Source organism: Phalangium opilio, unplaced genomic scaffold, assembly GCF_054372755.1.
Source record: "Phalangium opilio isolate 3A_F unplaced genomic scaffold, DU_Popi_V2 ptg000079l_1, whole genome shotgun sequence".
Taxonomy (NCBI): domain Eukaryota; kingdom Metazoa; phylum Arthropoda; class Arachnida; order Opiliones; family Phalangiidae; genus Phalangium; species Phalangium opilio.
Genome location: NW_028324187.1, coordinates 9,055,759 through 9,078,560, shown reverse-complemented (window position 1 = coordinate 9,078,560; position 22,802 = coordinate 9,055,759). Strand labels below are relative to the sequence as shown.

Genomic DNA, 22,802 nt, shown 5'->3' with positions numbered 1-22,802 from the left:
AGCACATTCAATTTTTATAAGTAATAAAATTATTGTAGTTTATATTTTGATATATTTGAATTAGATTTAACTCGATAGATGTCGCTGCTTGAGTGGCCTTTTCAATTCAATGGAAAAAACCGGTCCCTGGCAACACTGCATCACGGAAGGTCGAGAGAAGTTTAGAGAGATCTGGTGGAGTAAATTTATTACTGGAAATAATTGGAGAATATTTAACCAAATTTTGCTAACAAAAAGGTACTTTAAGTAATCCCATTTAAATCTAAATAAACTATCCAAATTCTTATTAAGAAAATTAAGAAATAATGTCTTTATTTGTTAAAAATCATATCACTCCTAAGCCTTGGTCGTTTGACCCCTAAATTCCCCCCCTCCGACCCTCCTCGTAATCGTAATTAATAATTAATTTCTTGTTTATATTTAAAATTAGTAAGTTACCATGTCTGGCGAACAATTAACCGGTTTTTCCAAACATTTCAACTCCAGCACCATGTATGGAAGAGCAAATGTAAGACACTAATTAATATGCATTAACTTTTAAACTCATTTAAATTAAATAAACATTTATTAAAATAGGTAGCCAAAGCTACTTACGCATTAATGGGAGTCATTGGCCTATACTTCTATATGAAACCCAAGAAACAAGCTGCACCAGCAAAGAAATAAAGATCTTAATGAATATAATTAATGTCAATTAGAAGACTATGATTGTTAATAGCAAAAAAAAAAGATTCATTGTCTTATGTTTGAAGAAACTTGTTAAATAAAATTATTTCTAATTTATTTGAACATTTTTATTCAACTTTTAATATAGATTTACATTTTTTTTTTCACACTCACAGTTTTTGTTTGTTTGTTTGTTTGTTTTTCTATACCTAATTTATTTAAATTGAATGTTGTTTTTTGTTGGAATGACATGAATAATTAATAAACTGCGGCAGATAGAGATACACTATCTAAATTTAAACATGATATACAAAAAGGCACTGCCTCAAAATTTCTTTACCCTTTATCAGTTTCTAATTTAATTTAAAACATAATTAATTACTTAAAGAATGAGGGGGGGAGATTCTATTCTACTCTAATATTATTTATTTTTAATTTAATTTAATTTAACTAATTATTTAAATTAATTTTTGAAAATAAATTTGTTCAACTTCTAAACTAGAGCTGATAAGTTAACTTAATCAGCTCTATTTATTTAATTAATTAATTTTAAGTCTTAGGAGGCCGTAAAATCACCATTAAATATTATAATAAATGACTCTTATATACAAATAAACTTGTTTGATGATTTAATTAATTCCCATTAAACTTAATTTTAATGATGCAAGTGCGACGTGTATTTATTTATTTATTTAATTAATTAATTAATATTAATTATTCTGGACTAGTTTTTCGTTTTTTTTTCTTTTAACAATAGGAGTGTAACTTAAATCTGTTCATCCAAAAAGAAATAATAATCTAAAAACCATTTTCCCATTTAATAATGAAACTAATTATCACTAAGTAATTACTTATAATTATAATTAGTGATAAACTTATATTAACTTAACAGTTAACACTCCCCATCCATTTTCTTTTTTTTTTTTAGTTAACTCTTATCATAAACAGACACAAACACGTAATAGATGAACATTACCAACAAATTTATTGCTTATTTTAACTCCGTTAAAGTTATTCCTTGGCCGCTGTATTAGCCCCTCTCCTACTATCTCGGGGGTAAAATTCAGCCAAAGTACTTTGAGGAATACGTTTCAACATCTCCTTAGGGAAGATACGTAGTAATTGCCAACCAATATCTAATGATTCAAAGACCGTCCTGTTTTCATAATTTCCTGAAAAAAAAAAGAAAAATAAAAATTCCACCGTAAAAAGTTAATTTTATTAATTAATTTTTGAATAAATTAATTAATATTAATAATTTTTGAATAAATTAATTAATATTAATAATTTTTGAATAAATTAATTAATATTAATAATTTTTGAATAAATTAATTAATATTAATAATTTTTGAATAAATTAATTAATATTAATAATTTTTGAATAAATTAATTAATATTAATAATTTTTGAATAAATTAATTAATATTAATAATTTTTGAATAAATTAATTAATATTAATTATTTTTGAATAAATAAATTAATTAATATTAATTATTTTTGAATAAATTAATTAATATTAATAATTTTTGAATAAATTTATTAATATTAATAATTTTTGAATAAATTAATTAATATTAAAATTAAATATTCATTTTCATTTCAATTTCAAACCTTGAGAAATAAAGTTTTTCTCGAATTTTGTTAAGAATTCCAAATATAAAAGATCTTCGGATGAAAGAGCTTCTTCTCCGACAACAGCTTTCATGGCTTGAACATCTTTGCCAATGGCATAACAGGCATACTATATTTTTGTAAAGTTTAATATTAATTAACAAAATATTAATGAAATAAGTTAATCAATAAATTGGTTAAAGTTTAATTTAGTTTACCAATTGATTAGAGACATCAGAGTGATCTTTACGAGTCATTCCTTCACCAATGGCAGATTTCATCAAACGTGAAAGTGAAGGCAATACATTAATAGGTGGATAAATTTGTCTGTTATGAAGCTGACGATCTACGTAGATCTGTCCCTCGGTAATATAACCAGTCAAATCAGGAATGGGATGAGTAATATCTGCAAAAAATCAATCAGAATTGAACACTTCTACTTGTGTTGGAACCCTTATTGAAACTCAATTACCATCATTTGGCATAGTTAAAATTGGAATTTGAGTAATGGAACCATTTCGACCCTCAACACGTCCGGCTCTTTCATAAATGGTAGCTAAATCAGTGTACATGTAACCAGGGAAACCACGACGACCGGGTACTTCTTCCCTAGCAGCTGATACTTCACGGAGAGCTTCAGCGTACGATGACATGTCAGTTAAGATGACTAAAACGTGTTTTTCACATTGATAAGCCAGAAATTCGGCAGCAGTTAAGGCCAAACGAGGCGTGATGATACGTTCAATACTAAGGGATAATTTTCCTTATTCAAAGCTATTAAAACTATGAAGGTAAGCTCAAAAACCTACGTGGGATCATTGGCTAAATTAAGGAACAAACAAACATTCTCCATAGAGCCATTCTCTTCAAAATCTTGTTTGAAGAACCTAGCAGTTTCCATGTTAACCTAAATAGTTCTAAAAGCGTTAATATAATGTTTTAAATAAGATGATTGGCTGGCTAAGTAATCTTACACCCATAGCTGCAAAAACAATAGCAAAGTTATCATGGTGATCATCCAATATGCTCTTTCCAGGAAGTTTAACTAAACCACCTTGACGACAAATTTGGGCAGCAATCTATTAACATCATTAATATAAGAAATTAAACATTTACTTTGCTATAGACTATCTAATCATAGTTCATACAACTTTTGGAAAACCGATATCTCTGAGTTTTCAATAAATTTCCAGGTTTTTTCCCCATTATTTAGAGTGATAACAATATGAGTGGTTTTTTTAAAGTTCAAGAAACCACTTCAGAGCAAACTTACTCAAACCTCACAAATTTCCCTGAGTTTTCCCTGAATTTTAGTAAAAATTCTAAATTTCCAAGTTTCCCCTAAAATTTACTAGAAATTCCCTGAGTTATCCCTGAATTTTATTAAAAATTCTAAATTTCCCTGAGTTATCCCTGAATTTTATTAAAAATTCTAAATTTCTCTGAGTTATCCCTGAATTTTATTAAAAATTCTAAATTTCTCTGAGTTTTCCCTGAATTTTATTAAAAATTCTAAATTTCTCTGAGTTTTCCCTGAATTTTATTAAAAATTCTAAATTTCTCTGAGTTTTCCCTGAATTTTATTAAAAATTCTAAATTTCTCTGAGTTTTCCCTGAATTTTACTAAAAATTCTAAATTTCTCTGAATTTTACTAAAAATTCTATATTTCCCTGAATTTTACTAAAAATTCTATATTTCCCTGAATTTTACTAAAAATTCTATATTTCCCTGAATTTTACTAAAAATTCTATATTTCCCTGAATTTTACTAAAAATTCTATATTTCCCAGAATTTTACTAAAAATTCTAAATTTCCATGAGTTCTCCCAGAGTTTTTGGTCAACTATTAAATTCCCAGAGTTACCCAGGTTTTCCAAGTTTTTATGAACCCTGTATCTAACAATGATCCAAAACTAGTTACATCATTGTGCGGAAGTCCAGCAGCTGAGAAAATTGGAATTTTCTGACCCCTAGCAATACTGTTCATGACATCAATAGCGGAGATACCAGTTTGTATCATTTCCTCAGGGTAGATACGAGACCAGGGGTTGATGGGTTGTCCTTGAATATCTAAATAATCCTCAGCTAAGACGGTAGGACCCTTATCAATGGGTTTTCCAGAGCCATTAAAAACTCTCCCCAACATATCTTCCGATACCGGGGTTCTCAGAATATCCCCGGTAAACTCGCAAATAGTATGTTTAGCATCAATTCCGGATGTTCCTTCAAACACTTGGACAACAGCTTTTGAGCCACTGACTTCCAATACTTGCCCAGTACGTATGGTGCCATCAGCTAATACTAGATTAACAATCTCAGCATATTTGGGGAACTATAAATGTTTAAAATAATAAGGAAACGGTTTGAGACTATTCTCTTTATTAATGTACGTGTAGTTAATTGTAATTATTTATGCCTAGTCATGGATTTGACTTGAGCTAAGTCACGGTTGAGAAAAGTTGGTTGAAAGGTATGAGAGAGGTGCTGAGACTTTTTACAAGTGGTTAAAGGGGGTTTTAAATTAATTTAAGTTTGTTTTAATTAGTAGATTCTTATTAAAGCTAGATTTTAATACAATTATTTATGTTTTAAACTTTTAACACTATTTTTATTACTTACTTTTACATCATCCAAAATGACCAATGGACCATTTACACCACTTACAGTCTTATAAACTGGAAATACGAAAATTAGACATTATTTTCACACAAACTTAAAATTTAATTAAATCTATTAAAACGCCGGTATTCGCAACACTAATAAAAAAATGGCCTTTAATTTTTTTTAACCCAGATTATGCCAGATATTGACCAAGGCTTAGGGTTTCAAAGCAACGAAACCACCGATATTCTAGGTTGAATTTCTCGTATAATTCTAAATTTTAATTAAAATTTTTACTTACTTAGCCTAGGCTGTGAAATATAATCTCTAGTTACTGCTAATTGATGTTCTTTTAAAGCAGCGTGAGGAGTAATTATACTATTCATCTTGAAACGCCTACAAATTCTGACTTCGAAAATCACCACACAAGAAGTAGGCCCGAAGGATTAAGAGTCATATGACTTTTGGTTACAAAATCAATACGATATCAGACGACACTAGCGACATCCGTGCTAACATTTGACCAATCATATTTTAGTTAAACAAAACCCTCAGCCAATCGCATTGCCATCCGTCGAGGGCTGAGATTTAGCGGGAAATTTGAACAGTGGAAATCGAAGACGGTATTTTTCCAATCAGTGGAAGACAAATATTGAGCTAATTAAAGGGAAATTTTGGTAAATTTTATCTAATGTAACCTCTTAAGAAGTGAGAGTAAAGGAAAAATTAACACCCGTACTTGAGAATGTTGAAATCAACATATTGTTTAGCTACAGCTAGAAGAAACCATATTGTCTAGCCTTATCTCAACCGCTAGTATGAATTGTTTCGTATTATCTTTTCTGATTGTCGATACAGTGAACTTTAAACTTAAAATAAACGAAAAAACATTTCCTATAATCCATCGAGTAGATCCACTTATTGCTAACACTGAAAACGATATTGGCTGTATTCTGCAACAAAATGTTTCCCAATTTTCGCTTTGAGCAGAATACGGTCTCCAATCTTGTACCAAAAAACTGCAAAAAAATAAAAAATGTTCAACAAAAAGCGTTTATATGAAATAAAAAACATTTGTCAACTTGAGGGAAACGTTTTAAATAGAACCCGAATATGAAAATTTTGATCAAAGAAGGTATTTACCTACGCATCATGAGTCATTGTTCCTTGATGGCGTTTGCTCTGGCTTTCGCTTTGAGTCAGGTAACGACGCACGCCCAAGTGACGCGTATCACAACGGTAGATCGCCCGCAATGGCCCATGAAGTCTTGGCCCAACTTGACCAAAGACGAGCCTATCGAAATTATAACTGGAACTTCGGTTGATTTAAGATTACGTGGTTCAGGTTTTAGTTCCAACACAAAGGTGGCTTTCACTCGGTTAGCAGGTGTACGGGGATCCTTGTGTAACATTAGTGACATGTTGACCCCGACTTTCGGATTGTCCGGAGCCGATCGCTTGACCACGAACTTCGCGGACTTAAAAATAAAGTTACTGGGCACAAATATAGCGGGTGGTGATGTGGAACACGCGTACGTGTGCATTTTAGACTCCGCGTCGGAGGTTAAAGGTGAAAGAAAGACTGTTCAGCGATGGGTCCATCAAGGGGACAAGGTTAAAATAAGGATAATCAGTAATTCGTTTTACGAAACTAGGTAGTCATGTCTTATGTTGATTCTTGAATCATATATAACGAAAAATTTTCTATAGCAAAATCAGCGTTCATGGCGTTAGAGGTGAAGCCAACGATCGTATTTACTTGGCCGCGGATGGTACAACAGTCATACCTGCTGAAGAAAAAACTATTCTACGGTTAACTGGTGACTCATTCGTCCCCGGTATGTTAGTAGCCTTAACACGAACGCGTCGAAAAAGAGGAGACAATTGCGACGATTTGCCAAAGACGTCAGTTTACACTCTCGACGGTGTTAACGTCATATCACCGGAAGTAGCTGTCGTAGAAGTCAATCTACCAGAACTAGAGGATGACAACGAATTCTACTTCATCTGCACCAAGGAAAAAGCTTCCTCGAGATCTTCCGTATTAGAAGCGGCACATAGACATTGGTTACATCAAGGCAACGATAATTGGGTAAGTCCAACGCATACACGCCGTCCGATGGTCCGTGAGACAACATGCGTTTAATTACAGGTTCGAATCCATGCTGAAGGAAGATTAATACCAGTTTGGTTGCAAATTTGGTTAATTGTCTTTTTGCAAATAATGTCTGGGTTGTTTAGCGGTCTTAACTTGGGGTTGATGGCCCTTGACAACACCGAACTAAGGATAATAGCCAAGTGCGGGACTGACCAAGAGAAGGAATATGCTAAAATCATAAGCCCGTTGCGAAAAAGAGGGAACTACTTGTTGTGCTCCATCGTTTTAGGTGATTAAATCTGTAATTTATCTTTATCCTGTCTAATTAACTATCCTTTTACGCAGGCAACGTACTGGTGAACAGCATACTTACAGTTCTACTGGACGATCTGACGTCAGGTCTAGTTGCCATCTTCGGATCCACAATCGGGATCGTAATTTTCGGCGAAATTATTCCTCAGGCCATTTGTTCGCGACACGCCTTAGCTGTTGGCGCCAGAACGGCATGGGTGACTAAACTTTTCATGGTCCTTACCTTCCCCATGTCCTTCCCCATCAGTAGGATTCTGGACTGCGTCTTGGGTGAGGAAATAGGAAACGTTTACGACCGAGAACGTTTGATGGAGTACATCAAAGTCACAAAGGAATACAACAAATTGGAGAAAGAGGAGGTGAAGATTATATCCGGGGCTTTGGCGCTTAAGAAGAAGACGGCCGCGGACATCATGACACGCGTTGAAGACGTCTTTATGCTACCTTACACCACTATTCTCGACTTTGAGAACATAAACGAGATTATAAGTCAGGGATTCACCAGAGTACCCGTTTTCGACGGTGTCCGAGATAACATCGTCGCTCTGTTGCATACCAAAGACTTGGCTCTTGTTGATCCGGATGACAACACTCCTTTGAAGACACTCTGCGAGTTTTACAATCATCCCTTAATATTCGTTTTTGAGGACGAAACATTGGACAGTTTATTGAACGAGTTCAAAAAAGGTTTCAACTTTTTTTTAAGTTACTTGTCACCGCCCTAATTACGTACTTATTAACAACAGGTCGATCGCACATGGCTTGCATCAGGAGGGTAGAGGATAAAGTCGATGTTGATCCGTTTTACGAAATCACGGGAGTTGTGACGTTAGAAGATGTGATAGAAGAAATTATTCAGTCTGAGATTGTGGATGAAACCGACGTCTTAAGTGGGTTATTGCTTTGTTAATGTCGTTATGGAGATAATAAGATAGCAACGCTTTCATTTTATCAGCGGATAACCGTCGGAAACAGAAAAGAAAAGGTATCCTCCACGATTACTCTGATTTCATTCGAATTGGAGGTGGCGAAGGTAAAAATGCCATCTCACCTCAACTGGCTCTCGCTACTTATCAGTACCTTTCAACTGGTAAGCTTAATTACCACACACTTTAAAACCTCCTACTAAACTAACTTTACTCCCTTTTATAAACAGCGGTGGACCCGTTTACTCGCAACTACATATCCGAGACGATTCTCCGACGCCTTTTGAGCCAGAACATATTTTTCACCATTAGATTCAAGTCCGATTTGGGACCAAATACCAACGCCCAACCTCACGAAATCGCCGTTCCCACAATCTACAAACTAGGGCGTCAAGTAGACTACTTCGTTATGATACTAGAAGGACGCGTCAAGGTCACCGTGGGAAAAGAGAAACTAGTCTACGAAGCTGGTCCATTCACCTACTTCGGAGTACAAGCCATCGCCCAAAACACAATAGATTCTCATAACCAATTAGCCACGCCCAGGGGATCATCAAATAAGAGCTTCAACCAATTAGAAGGCTTCATACCCGCGTCACCATTCCTCCCGGATTACACCGTAGTTCCAGTGTCCGATGTGGTTTACATGAAGGTGACCAAGGCGGCGTATTCGGCCGCTTTACGCGCCACGTTGATGGAAAGACAACATAGACAGGATTCCAGTATAGAGGACTGCTTCAATGAACTGGTATCCCCTACAAGGTCCGCGTCTTTCTCTTATTGCGAGGTAACTGCCGCAACAATCACTGGCAATGTGCAACTACCCAAATCCATTGAAAAATCATTGGACTTACCTGATATAAGCTGCGAAAGTAATGGATCTAATTTAGATGGTCTCTGAAATCCAAAAAGATACATTTTAAAATATTATTTAGTTTTAAATTAAATTAAAATTTTGCATGATCTGTTTTAAATATTTGGTTTGTAAACATATTGTTTTTTAAATTTAATTCAATTCAATTCAAGGTTTAATATTTTACGTTTAAGAAAACTTCTATTACCACCACCAAATTATTTATGTAAATGTGTTTCTTCTCTAATAAATTGATTTGATAAATACATTTTTTTCAACATGTTTTTTAATGTTATTTTACCTCGTAATTAGCCTATATTTACAGTCATGTATATATCTTTTTCATATATTTACATAAAAACAAATAAAGTTTAAATATACAGGTATGTAAATTATAATTTATATATTCGGAATTAATTATACGATAATTAAAAAAATTAAATTCAAAATCTTTGGCTGAAAATATGGGGGCTTTTTTGAAAAGTAAAACTAATTAAAAAAACCAAAAAATAGAACTTATATTAACGTAATTAATTATTATACAAAAAATTAAATTCAGTAATATATCACGTTAAAAAAGACATTAATATTTTACCCAAGTACTAGAAAACTTTAGAAACGACTAACTATTCCCTTAATAGTTTAGCACCAATTTATAAATGTTTATATTAATTTTAGTTTTTCTTAATTAATTTAATTCTATATAAAAATGCTTATATTGCTTTAATTATTTTGGTTTTTTTTTTAGGAGAATTAAGCTAATTATGTTTTACTTGGCCCCTAAAAAATAAAACTGCAGCTTAGCTTTTAGACAGATATCTCATTTACGAGTTAATAATTATTAATTATAAAAAAACAACCAATTAAAGCCTTACCAGCTTTAATTACTTTCGTAAAACACTTTTAATATAATTATTTTTGTGTCAAAAACGTGTGTTTTTTATTGATCATTCTAGATCAGATCAGATCAGATCAGGCACTTACTAATTAATAAATTTCAATATTCGAAATATATATATTTAATTTAAACAAATTAAACATCAAATTAAACAATATAGACTTTTAAATATTTGTTTTTATTATTTTATCTTTTTTTAATATAGATTAAATATTAGTCTTTTGATTTAAAATTAAGTTTTTTATGTTATTATTAAGTCAGTTCAGTTTGGAACTATTTTTGATTATTTCTTGGGTGTAATTACTATTTTGTTTTATTCTTATTATTTAATTAAAGTGCTATATTAATTAAGTAAATATTTGTTTGTTTGTTTGTTTAAATTTTAAGTCGGGATTGCGATACATTTAAATATAAGTGTAGAATTCGTATTTTTTAATCCCCCTCCCATTAAAATAAAAAAAATAGTGAAAAGTTTTAAGTTAATTTAATTTAATTTAATCAAGAAGTTTTAATTTAAACCAGAAAGAAAGAAGGTTTAATTTTGAAGGAACCTTCTCTCCATGGTTTAAATAATTATCTTCTTGAGTAATTAAATTAAATTAAAATAAATTTAACAATAAATATAAATGCAATATCGTTTTTTTAAAATAGTAATTAAGTGAGGAGAATAAATGCAGTACTTTTAATTTAAATACCATAATAAAATAAACGAGGAAACGGGGTAGATATCTAAAATGTTCAAATCGGAATTGGTGTTTTTTTAATATTTTTTTAAGACATGCGTATTTAGTATTTATACGTAATTTCAAATTTCGTATATTTTGAATTTTATAATTCTCCATAAAATAAATGCACGAAGGGGAAGGGTTTAACTTTAATTCAATTGATTTGACTTTAAATCGAATTAATCATTCGTAGATTTGACATTTTAGTTCTACCCACCCACGTGGTAGGAAGGAAGGAAGTAAATTAACCCCGGAAGTAATTAAGTAACGACCCCTATTCCGCCTGAAGTAGGTAACTTACTTCGGGAACTAATTCACTTACAAAGAGGTATACTAATTATTAGGGAGAAAAATGAACTAAACGTTAAGATAATAATTGACTTTTCTCACTGACTACGGAACTGTTTCTCTTGAAAGAGTTCTTGTTGGAATTACTATTATGAAATCGTACGGAAGGTGGGCTTACCTCCGGGGAATCCCTAGCGGATTCCGCCATGATTTCCTCGAGCGATCTTGACTCTCGTCCCCTTCTGCGCGTCCTCCCACCGCTGTTGACCGATCCTGGACTGGAAGAATTATGGTTGGAATTGGGTGATTCCGAAGCGTGTTCCGCGATGGTATGGTCTCCGTTCGGGGTAGTCAGTTCGCTGCGGAGGGAGGCGGCTGATTTGGACTGAGTCGACCACTTCCGACTTCCGGTTCGCGGTGGCGCGTTTTGTTGGTGTTCGTCCCCGTGAACCCCCGCCAAACTCCCGTTCCGGTTAGGCGCGCTAGCTGAAATTCGACGTATCAGGCCGTCGGCGCAACTGGAGACGCTGTTCTTATGGAATGGAACGTTGACCCCGCCAACTTCGATGCTAACGCGCTTACCCGGCTCGACGCCAGTCGGGAAGTGTCGGTGGTTACCGGGACTAGTCAACAAGCTCGAAGAACTAACGCTGGTACTCGGTGGCATAATAGCCGAGGGTTTCATAATCATAGTCAACTCCGGTACGTAAGGACTCGACACCACGGGCGTCAACTCGAAAGGGACATCCCGACCTTCCATGGCCATCGCGTCCGCTAAGTTATTATCGTTCACCGCTGACACCACATTTTCCCACTCCGCGCGCATGTTTTCGTCCGCGTTAACGTCCATACTACCCCGGGTCTGTTCCAACATGGTGGCCCTTAAGGCCGCCAAGTACACGTTACGATGTACCTTCATGAAGACCGTGTCTGCTACCACAACCACGGAATAGTCCGGGATAAACGAACCCTTGCTGGAAGTACCCGAATCGGCTGGACTAAAAGCAGCCGCTGGAGAATTGAAACTGGCACTCCGGACCAGATTACCACTATCTGATACCTCGCCTAATATAAAGCGGTAAAAATACGGCGGGTCAACTACCAAAAACTAAACTTTAGAACGACACGCGATCTATTTTTCCATGAAATGACTTATAATATAAAATAGAGTATATCTCGTCTCCCTCACGGTGAAATCTTATAAAATTTACACTAATTAATCTAATTAAATTGGTCTTTAAAATTAACCTAATTTCGTTAAAGTGACACAATTCCTTCATACTTAAATTAACCATAGAACTTAGAAGGACAGTACGTTATATAAGCAAAAGAAATTTGGTACTTACCGACAGTAGGACTTGGTAAATTAGGCGCGATGGCTGGTGCACCGAAACAAGTGAAGGGTCCGGCTTCAAAGACCAAATTTTCCTTACCCACAGTGACCCGGACACGACCTTCAACTATGAGGACAAAATAGTCGGCCGGTTTACCCGCGCGATATAATGTCATGGCTGGTGCGTTGAAACTGTCCTCCGTCACGAATTTCAAAGAGAAAAACAAGTTTTGCGTCAAAAGACGTCGTAGGACAGTCTCGGAGAGGTATTCCTTTTTAAACGGTTCCACGGCTAAGAGAGAAAATGGTACGAAAAAACAAAAAAGGCAAATGAATTAGTATTTCGGCCTAGAAAATACCAAAATAGATATTTTATTTCTTTTTAATCTTTTAAATTATTTGGCCCCATCAAGTTTATGTTTCATGAAGTCATTGCTCCCGAATTGTTAATACAAAATGATACGGGTAATGAAATTTGAAATTCTTACCCGTGGACAAATATTGGAAAGTCGCTAAAGCCAGTTGAGGCGAAATAATATTGTTGCCTTGAACCCCCGTACCGATTTTGGCAAAATCAGAGAAGTCTTGTTTGTTCTGAATCTCAAAACGTCGTAATTTGCGACGATTATCCGCTGAATTAAAAGAATTAACAGCTTGAATTAAGTACTAGCGCCAATTAAAATTAATTACACTCGTTTAGAGTAAATTAAACGCAGGAAGGAACAGATATTAAAAGCAAATTTCCTCAAAATAAACTTAATTGCGGAATTACAAGAATTAAATGACGAAACAATTTTAATTAAGTACTAGCGTCAATTAAAATTAATTACACTCGTTTAGAGTAAATTAAACGCAGGAAGCAACAGATATTAAAAGCTAAAACAACTTAATTGCAGTTAAAACAATAACAACTCACTTAAAATATCAGATTCGTCAATTATCTCTGATTGGATAATTTCTTCGATGACATCTTCTAAGGTAACGACACCCACTATTTCGTAAAAGGGGTCGGTATCATCTTCAGTGTGAACGTGTCGAACAAACGCCATATGCGATTGTCCTTAAAAAATAAGGTGACATTGGAGAACATTACTTCTTTTGATTTGATAATCTACTTCTGACATGAAACCATAGTGAAATATGAAATATAACCTTAAACAAAATTGAAAATATGATTGAAGTTCATAAGTTCATATGATATGTTGGCCATAAGTTCATAAGATATGTGGGCTATAAGTTTGTCACTGGTTACAAACTGGAGCTTGTCATGAAGTGACCTACGTAGAGCCACGCCTGGTCATGGCTTAGGTCAGACTAAATAGGAAGATGGACTGCAAAATTAACCACCGAGTGTAGCCATTCAATTCTCGCTTCAGTCGTTCTCGAACTAGTTATCTCGAGCTGTAAGTCTCTCAGTAGCATTACGAACTTACGAACTTGTATATCTAGTGTCATACTTATGGAAGGAACATATCACTTATAAACTTATGATAAACCATAAGATTTTATTTATTTTTTCATTGTTTTATAGCAAAATGTAGTAAAAAAAAAAAGGCTACAAAGTGCTATGATTTATCTAAGATAGAAAGTGACCCATATAAAGTCGGACTAAAAAGGCCCAAGTAAAATCTTTTTATCAAATTTCTTATTTTATTTTTATTTTTTTTTTTCTTATAAAAGTAGGTCTATGTTACGCTAAAAAAAGGGGATCACTTAAGATTTGGTAATATGGACCTTGAGATTGCCATTGCCAATTTGCGCTTGCTCTCTCGAACCGAGACTCTTGTTTATTTCTAAATCGTGGGAATTAAATATTTATGACAAATATATTTATTGAAATAATACTTGTTTTTGCCATAGAATTTAGGCCATAATCGGGAGGCGACATATTGGCGTTGCTAGTTTTATCTGTACGGGTGTGAGTGTGTGTGTGTGTGAAATTTGGTTTATTAGGGTCACAAACCGGCGGTTCTACTTATACTGTCAATGTACCAAACTAAACCAAACCGAAGTTAACTAGCAGTATGTATTAATATCGAAAATGTTCAAGTTTGGCCTAATTTTGCATTAAAGCATCTACAGTATTTTCATTTCATAATTCGACGACTTTCCCTGGCTTTCCCAAAAGAATGTCTAAAGCTTTTCCAATTTCCACTTTTATTTGTAGAAAACTCCGGGAAATGTTGTTGCTAAAAGTGTCTATAGTACCGTGAAGTTTCAATTTCAAATACACTAATACTACCATAAGTTTATAAGTGATATGTTCCTTCCATAAGTATGACACTACCTATACAAGTTCGCAATGCTACTGAGATGGACTTACAGTACTCGAGATAACTAGTTTTAGCAGAACGACAAGCGAGAATTGAAGTCCTACACTCGGTGGTTAATTTTGCAGGACTTCCATCTAGTTCCTATTTAGTACTCTGTACAAAGCCTTTGACAGCGCCCCAGTCACCAGGCGTCGCCTTACCTCGAATCTATGACCTATCTCACTCACTTCATGACAAGTTCCAGTTTCTAAGTTACCAGTGACAAACTTATGGCCAACATATCTTATGAACTTATGACCAAACGAAAATGAAAAATTCCCTGATCATGTATTAAACGATTTAATTCAAATCTCGCTTCAAATTCCCATAAAATTATTCCATTAAAGAATCCCTGATGGTCTTTTACACAAACATTACATCACCATCGAGCGTAATCGCAAATAAACAGTTTCGTATTTGAAAACATGACGTAGCCCTCGGTTTCGAATTAGGCTAAACAAACACAATCGAAAAGTTGCTCATAATAAAAACTAGACCTTCAAAAATAAACGATATCTGTATAATTGCGACGCAATAGTTTAGTTTACATTACAAACCTTAGTACGTACGTACGTACGTCATCTTCCTAATAAACCGACAACGTTTGTAACCAGATAGGACTAACTTCTCTCAGAATTCATAATATCGTATTCTTAATCGAGGACAAATGGGTATTATTCTATTCACTATACTGAGTGAGAAGCCGCAAAAGTTAACTTGACCTAAGTCATCTTTCAACATTTGTAATAAAAATAAATATATATTTCCACCAATCAGAACGCAGGATTCCAGGAATATAACGTTACATGTATTATTTGAAAACATAAAATTGTTTTGACGCCATTCATTTACCCGAAGTTAAGGTTCATTTCGAAATACAATACTTTTGTCGTTGTTGTTAGGATCGAAGTACTTATGGCAAAATATCATGGAAAAATTTAAGACTCAAAAATCGACCCTAGAATCAATAACACCCACTACACTTTGATCCTACCATCCTTTTTTTGGAAATCACCCTGTATATGGCTCAGTGGGAAAATAATTTACAGAATTCTACGAGAACTTTCAAACTACCAACATACATTATAATAATATTATTATAGTATTATAAGTAAATAAATAACAAAGGTAAGGTGAAACCAAGAAGGGATATCTAGTTTACTAGGAAGCATGTATAAGATGCCTAAGTATTCGCGCCCCATAATCCCAGTACCCCTTTCAAAATATAAGGGGGGACGTAAAAGGAGGCCCCGGGCTATTTCGCTGCCTCTCCTCAGTCGGAAAATACAAGTAATTTTCGTGACTTTCGTCATTCGCGATTTCGCGTCGCGTTGACGTGAGGTTTCAAGAACCAATGAGATGCATGCTGGTTGTAATTTAGAGGCGGCGGGGATTAACTCCGTCCGGACAGGCTACGTTTGTTTGGACTGGAGATAAAGCTAGAAATGTGGCGCGAATTTATACCTTCGCCCTAGTAAACTAGATATCACTTCTTGGTGAAACACAAAACAATCACCGAGGAAAACTGTAGTAAAACGGATTAAACGTGACTCTGAAAGCCCAACAATTGTATAATAGACTGCACGTGTGTACAGGTAATCTAGTAATAATTATCTCCTCGTATGCAGTATTTTTACAGTGTTATAAAAATAATGAACATTATATTATGTCTTAAAACCACGCCATAGATAAGTATTATAGCTTAGTCAGGGTGGGTTATCATTAGGTAAAATGGTATAATTTTAGTTGACTTAAAAAAGAAACTTAATTACATACAAATAATGATAAGACAAATACTAGGGGTTTTTTTATCAACTAAAACATATTTTAAGTGCCTCTTAGTCTAAAGAAAACCGTTTTTATCAATTCATGCATTGCCTATCGTAAAACTTCAAGTTTTACAACGAAATTCCTGGTTAGTAACTCGAAGTAATAACCAATGTCGGTAAATAATACCATAAGTTAATAAGATATGTTCATTCCATAAGTTTGTCAATGGTAACTTAGAAACTGGAGCTTGTCATGAAGCGAGTGAGGTAGGTCATAGATTCAGGGTAAAGCGAAGACGCCTGGTGCCTGAGGCACTGTCAAAGGCTTAGTATACAGACTAAATAGGAAGATAGACTGCAAAATTAACCACCGAGTGTAGTATTTCAATTCTAGCTTGTCGTTCACTCGAACTAGTTATCTCGAGCTGTACGAAGTATAGGTAGTGTCATACTTATGGAAGGAACATATCACTTATAAACTTATGCTCGGTGGATATATTTTACTTCAATTTATGGATTTCAAACTTACGCGAAGGGCAAACTATATAATTCAATAAGTGAATGTTAGAATAAACCGAAATTTGCTCAAAATTTAATAGAGAGAAATTGTCTTTTTGACGAGGGTTCAATCACTCCACGTAATAACGTAATAAGTATACACATTCTGACTGTACTAAAAGGATTACACGTAACCCATAGGCGAAGCGAACCTAAGAGTGAATAGCCCCTCGCGTACGAGTCGAAAGGTTAGCCCGAAGAACAAAGAACAAAATCCTTCGGTTCCCGAATTTTATATTTCAGTAAATTTCATATCCTATCCAATCAATAACCGAGTAAGGTTGGTTCCAGTATTATTTGAGCCTACATAGTGACGTCAGACTCCACGAACAAAAGAATGAACGAAAAGAAACATAAGAGGACCACTTACCCTTCTTGAATTCGTTCAACATGACATCCAGAGTTTCATCTTCAAACACAAAGTTAATGGGATGGTTATAAAACTCGCATAGCGTCTTCAACGGGGTATTGTCATCGGGGTCCACAAAGGCCAAGTCTTTGATATTCAACAAGGCCACGATATTGTTGCGGTCACTGTCGTAAACGGGGACTCGAGTATAACCCCTTTTCATGATTTCGGACATGGTTTCAAAATTCAAATTGACGTCGTAACTGATCATGTAAACATCTTCGATTTTAGTCATGACGTCAGATACAGTCTTTTTCTTCAATTCCAAAGCTCCCGATATTATGTTTACCTTTGTGAGAACGCAAAGGTCAAGGTGTAAGAATCATAAGGTCAAGTACCGACTTCGTAATTCTAAAGGCCAATAAAGAAGTAACTTTTTTTGCGATTCGAGTAGAGAGTTATTTCAACTCGAGAGCCTAGTTTTGAACAGTGAAATTTAGAGTGACCTTGATATGCCAGAAAAACCCCGCAGAGATCCTCCCATCCCCCTACAGGGTTCGGACGAATTTTTTTTTAGTGAAAATCCCTTACTTTTCCAGCTTATCCCTGACCATTTTAAGTACGTGTTTACCAGACCCCACTTCATGATAACACCTTCGACATATTTAGCATTGCTCTTAGCATGGTTTGATATACCAAACAAAATGCCTGACCTATCCCTGACCTTTTAGGAAAAAACTTTAAATCCCTGACCTTTTAGGAAAAAACTTTAAATCCCTGACATTTTCCATGTCCCTGACTTATCCAGGTTTCGTACGAACCCTGCCCTAGCTTTAAACAGTGCTGACCTTGATATACTGGAATCATAAAACGGTTTTGGTATCTTTGAAAGCGCCCAGTTTTCCTACCCTCAATAGGGTTTAAAAGATCCATGGGTCAAGGTTACGTAAATACTAGGCCTAGTCTCGCCATTGACACGATGAGGAATTTGTAAACAACAAATATTCGAGCCGAAATAAAAAATAACGGGGTCAACATATAAACCTTTCGGCAGCTTTATAATATACATTTGTTTTTCTTTATAATTTAATTGGATTTGCCATGTACGTTGATGACCCCAATGATATTATATACAGTTTGGTTATGATGAAAAAAAAATTAATTTCGTTGATGGATTGATATCCATACGACCGTAGTGCAACTGAACCAAATTATAGTAAACAAATTTCTTCACGCGATCTAAGCCTAAAGGTCACGTGGATAATGGCGGATCATATGAAATTTAACCTCAAAGGTTGATTGGTTGGTGATTATAGATTATATAATAAGTTCATAAGATATGTTCCATAAGTTACTGAGAGCTTGTCACGAGTGAAGTGAATAAGGTAGGTCATAGATTCGAGGTAAAGCGACGCCTGGTGACTGGGGCGCTGTTAAAGGCTTAGTACATACAGACTAAATAGGACCTAGAAGGAAGTCCTTCAAAATTAACCACCGAGTGTAGGAATTCAATTCTCGCTTCCGTCGTTCCTGAACTATCTCTCAGCTCTAAGTCTCTTAGTAGCATTACGAACTTGTATAGGTAGTGTCATACTTATGGAGGGAACAAATCTTATAAACTTATGGGTAACATAGTTCACAGTGCGCCTTGGAAGGGATAACTCGGTATGAAACCTTTCCTAAAACCACGTCGTTCTCGAACTAGCTATCATCGCGAAGGGTAGGTAGTGTCATACTTATCTTATAAGCTTATGATTATAATATACGAGCTTTTTGTAATAATAATTAGGCCTACCTCTTCGTTTTCGAGTTTGTTGTAATCTTTGGTGACCCGTATGAACTCCATGAGTCGTTCCCGATCGTAAACGTTGCCAATTTCCTCTCCGAGTATGCGATCCAAGATCTTGCTGATGGGATATGAGACGGGGAAGGTTAACACCATAAAGAACTTGGTGATATTCACCGTCTTGGCCCCAATAGCCAGACCGTGTCTTGAACAAATGGCTTGAGGTATAATTTCACCGAATAGAACGATCCCGATTGTGGCGCCTATAACGGCCACCAAACCCGAAGTTAAGTCATCTAGTAAGATAGTCAATGACGTATTGACCAGAACATTGCCCAACAACAAAGAGCACAGCAAGTAATTACCGCGTGAACGTAATGGCGCGATGGTTTTAGCGTATTTCTTCTCCTTATCCGAACCGCACTTGGCGATTACTTGTAGTTCCGTTTTATCCAGGGCCATCAACCCTAAGTTTAAACCGCTGAAGAGACCGGATAATACCAGCAACAAAGCGATCAACATGACTTGAAACCATAGCGGTAAGATTGGTCCCACGACTTTAATCTTCATCCAATCATCGTGTCCTTGATGTCTGAAGACACCACCGCTGTAAGGCGAACTGGGGTCTCTTTCTTCGACGCAAATATAATATTCGCTGACACCGTCTTCCGTTTCCGGAAGTTTGACGTTTAAAAGTAAAACCGAATCGGACAGTAGTTCGTCCGGGGTTGGTTGGTAAGTGGCTGTCACTTGTTGCGTCACGAAGGATGGATCGCAAGCTTCCCCGCGTTTTTGACGCGCGGTTGTAAACATTATACGCGTCCCATTCGTTGGAAAGTGTCCGTATAACCTTAAGGGTGTCACTGTCTTGGCGGCTATGATGGACGAACCATCTTCGGCGATATAAGAACGTTCGCCTTCCGCACGAATCCCGATTATAAACGTCTGAAGGGGTTCCTGCCGACTTTCCACGGAACGTCGACTGAAAACGTGGACAGGAATACTTAGTTTTTAGACTAGGAGGATTGATACCATTTACACCAGAAGGACAGGCTACTTGGCGGACAAATTGCAGCCCCAAGTAGCCTGTCCTCCCGGTATAAATGGTATCAGTCCTGCAAGGCTGAAAACTTCGTTTCTCATATACTTCTAATTCTATTTCTAACGTATCAGTATTTTTTTTTATCAATCAGCTACCAAGCCTTCTTGACAAGCATCTTCTAAAGGTGAGTAGTCTACAATCTAAAACCCATTCACGTGAAGAACACTCCACCATTTTTTTCTTCTTTACCCCTCCCTCAAAGGGGTCGTCTACAACCCAACTTTAACCCCTTATAACTATAGATTAACAACACTTCCAGAGTAAGATTTTTCCCGGAAATGATAGCTAAAAGTGTCCTCTATGCAATGATACTAAGTACTTGGGTAAATATCAATCAAGGGCAGAGATAATAGCATTCGAAACAAAAAAGAAAACTGAATTTTGGACGCAGTGGAAGTTTTGTAGGTGTCATTGAAAAGACAAACTTTGGAAAGTTATAACTCTAAACATTCATAAGATAAAGGATAATTCCTTTCAGGGTGTTATCGTGCATACTGCACCTTATTCAACTATTATAAATATATAATTTGAACCTGCACCAATAGGGGCCCAGGGGTCAATTACAAAAAACAGGTTCAAAACGCCTCAATTCCACGAATATATAAAGATTTATTCCCTTAAGGGTAAATTTTACAGATAAAACAAACAGGTAGGCCTATTTGTAGACTTTGTAATGTCGTAAAATATTCTAGATAAGTTTGACGCGTGTTGAAACTGGCATTGATTTTATTCGAAAATACCTTTTCATCGTTGAATGACTTAGTCATTTGTTTTTATAACAATGTAAAAGTGTACCTACAATTTAACGCAATGACTGAATGAATCACGAGATTCTTATGATGAAACTATACTAAAATAGGCCGATTTATAACGGAAGTGAACCTTACAGCGCGATTTATCACCTAACTATTGAAAAAAAAAATTGGCAAACGTTAATAGCGTTTTCCTTTGGGTCCTCGCGGAGCGCTCCCATGGAGGAATAAAACCAGGAGATCCTATTCTTCAAAAACAGTCTTTAACGAAGCTGGAAACTACTACTACCATTTTTATTGCTCCTTGGGAGCGCTCCGCGAGGACCCTAAGGAAAACGCTATTAGTTTGGGTTATGGGGCAAAAGAAAAACTTTGCTCTGTTTATAATAAAAATAAACACGAAAACATGAAACCTCAAATTAGTCATTGGCTAAGGGGGAGATTACGGATAGCTAATGAATCACCAATGTATGTCAGTCATTTAAAATTATAGCTAAAATGTATTGGTAAAGGATAGAAGAGTATAAATTTTATAAAATCGAATTGTAGGAGTATAGCGAGCAGCGAGCTAGAGTTGACCTAAAATCAATGCGTATACACATATGCGTCGTTTTAGGATCATATTGCAGTCCTACAAATAAGGGGTGAAACCATAAAATAGCTTTATTGCAGCAGGGAATAAAAAAACGGGCAAAAAGCCCAAAACCATTTCATTTTGTAACAAAAATAAACCCGTTGAGGGGAGGGGGGATGTGTAATTAAAATCTAGATTTAAGAGAAGTGGAAAGATATTTGGTATTCAGCCAAAAAATACAGTTATTCATATCAGTCTGTCTTTGGTAATATTAATTAAAGATTATTAAAGTGTTAATGATTGCAAATTCATTTTCTATATCAGTAGTTCTGCCTACTTTTGGTTGGGAGGGAATAGGAGACAAATTTTCCACTAATTAGTGAAAAGAATTTGACCTACTTAATTGATGTACGCGCGCATTTATGTTTAAACTTTAAAACAAGATTATTTTAGAGCCAGGGTTCAAGTTAATTATAACCTTATTTTTGCAAAAACAAGAGTTCTTTTCTTAATAATTTAATGCAATCTTTACAGTTATTATAACTTTACTTTTGACTTGATTTACATGCATTTCTAACTAAATTTCCCAGTAAATAAACTTGTCATTATTTTTATTTTAATTTCTTTAAAAGCGAGATAGAATAGCTTAGCGATAATGAAAGGGTTAAGTAACTGGTGTACTTACAGTGCCGACGTTCTCGGGGTCAACCAGGGTGAAGATCGGACCTTGACAACTAGCCCTTGGTGTGTCCATCTCTCTTGAATTTGATCGGACACGCAAGCGTAGAGAAATTGATATTCCGGAGAGGTAAAAGTCGCGTTAATTAAAAGCAATTGATCGTCGTAGGATTTGTACCCGTGTATCGTAATGTGTTTGGTATCCAAGCTGCTTTTCGGACAAGGCTCGTTGGCTTCTAGCCGAGTTCGGGAAAAGGCCACGACCGGTTTCGCGGGTAAATTGACCAATCCTCGTAATTTTAAAACTACCGGTACATCGACGATAACCTCTACGGGTTCTTCGTAATTCCACGCTCCTCTTTTCACGTTTCTAGCTTCAATTAAAACCGCAAAACATAACGCAAATGCACAGAAGAACGTACAAACGATGCGATGACTAAAACCAGCCGCCATATTATGACGGCGCGCGTCGGGAAAATTTTCCTCCGCCAATGATATGAAAGCGATCGAAGCGCGGCCTTAAATAAGCGGTCTTCCGAACCACAACCATGCTCGATTTGTTTACTTTCTGTTAGGCCTAATACCCCCTTTTAAACACCCCCATGATGTAT

General features: G+C 35.5%; 4 protein-coding genes across 4 annotated transcripts; 2 read left to right on the top strand and 2 right to left on the bottom strand.

Moving 5' to 3' along the window:
- The first annotated feature begins 434 nt into the window (after positions 1-434).
- Positions 435-784, top strand: LOC149654757 (ATP synthase F(0) complex subunit k, mitochondrial-like). The gene is made up of 2 exons (XM_089846391.1): positions 435-508; positions 577-784. Exons 1-2 carry the CDS (start codon positions 440-442, stop codon positions 664-666), a joined length of 159 nt encoding a protein of 52 aa, XP_089702517.1. The 5' UTR covers positions 435-439; the 3' UTR covers positions 667-784.
- Vha55 (V-type proton ATPase subunit Vha55) lies at positions 780-5,509 on the bottom strand. Its single transcript, XM_089846390.1, has 9 exons — positions 5,180-5,509; positions 4,897-4,952; positions 4,199-4,609; positions 3,252-3,356; positions 3,087-3,184; positions 2,750-3,024; positions 2,496-2,683; positions 2,278-2,407; positions 780-1,838 (listed from the first exon to the last, which is right to left on the bottom strand). Exons 1-9 carry the CDS (start codon positions 5,262-5,264, stop codon positions 1,678-1,680), a joined length of 1,509 nt encoding a protein of 502 aa, XP_089702516.1. The 5' UTR covers positions 5,265-5,509; the 3' UTR covers positions 780-1,677.
- A 277-nt stretch (positions 5,510-5,786) lies between these two features.
- On the top strand, positions 5,787-9,335 carry LOC149654755 (unextended protein-like). Its single transcript, XM_089846388.1, has 7 exons — positions 5,787-6,533; positions 6,589-6,970; positions 7,031-7,265; positions 7,322-7,975; positions 8,035-8,178; positions 8,244-8,378; positions 8,445-9,335. The coding sequence occupies exons 1-7, from the start codon at positions 5,992-5,994 to the stop codon at positions 9,113-9,115; spliced, it is 2,763 nt and encodes a 920-aa protein (XP_089702514.1). The 5' UTR covers positions 5,787-5,991; the 3' UTR covers positions 9,116-9,335.
- LOC149654754 (unextended protein-like) lies at positions 9,334-22,787 on the bottom strand. Its single transcript, XM_089846387.1, has 7 exons — positions 22,199-22,787; positions 19,095-20,067; positions 17,321-17,648; positions 13,228-13,371; positions 12,800-12,943; positions 12,325-12,603; positions 9,334-12,043 (listed from the first exon to the last, which is right to left on the bottom strand). The coding sequence occupies exons 1-7, from the start codon at positions 22,642-22,644 to the stop codon at positions 11,055-11,057; spliced, it is 3,303 nt and encodes a 1,100-aa protein (XP_089702513.1). The 5' UTR covers positions 22,645-22,787; the 3' UTR covers positions 9,334-11,054.
- Between the last annotated feature and the right edge of the window lie 15 nt (positions 22,788-22,802).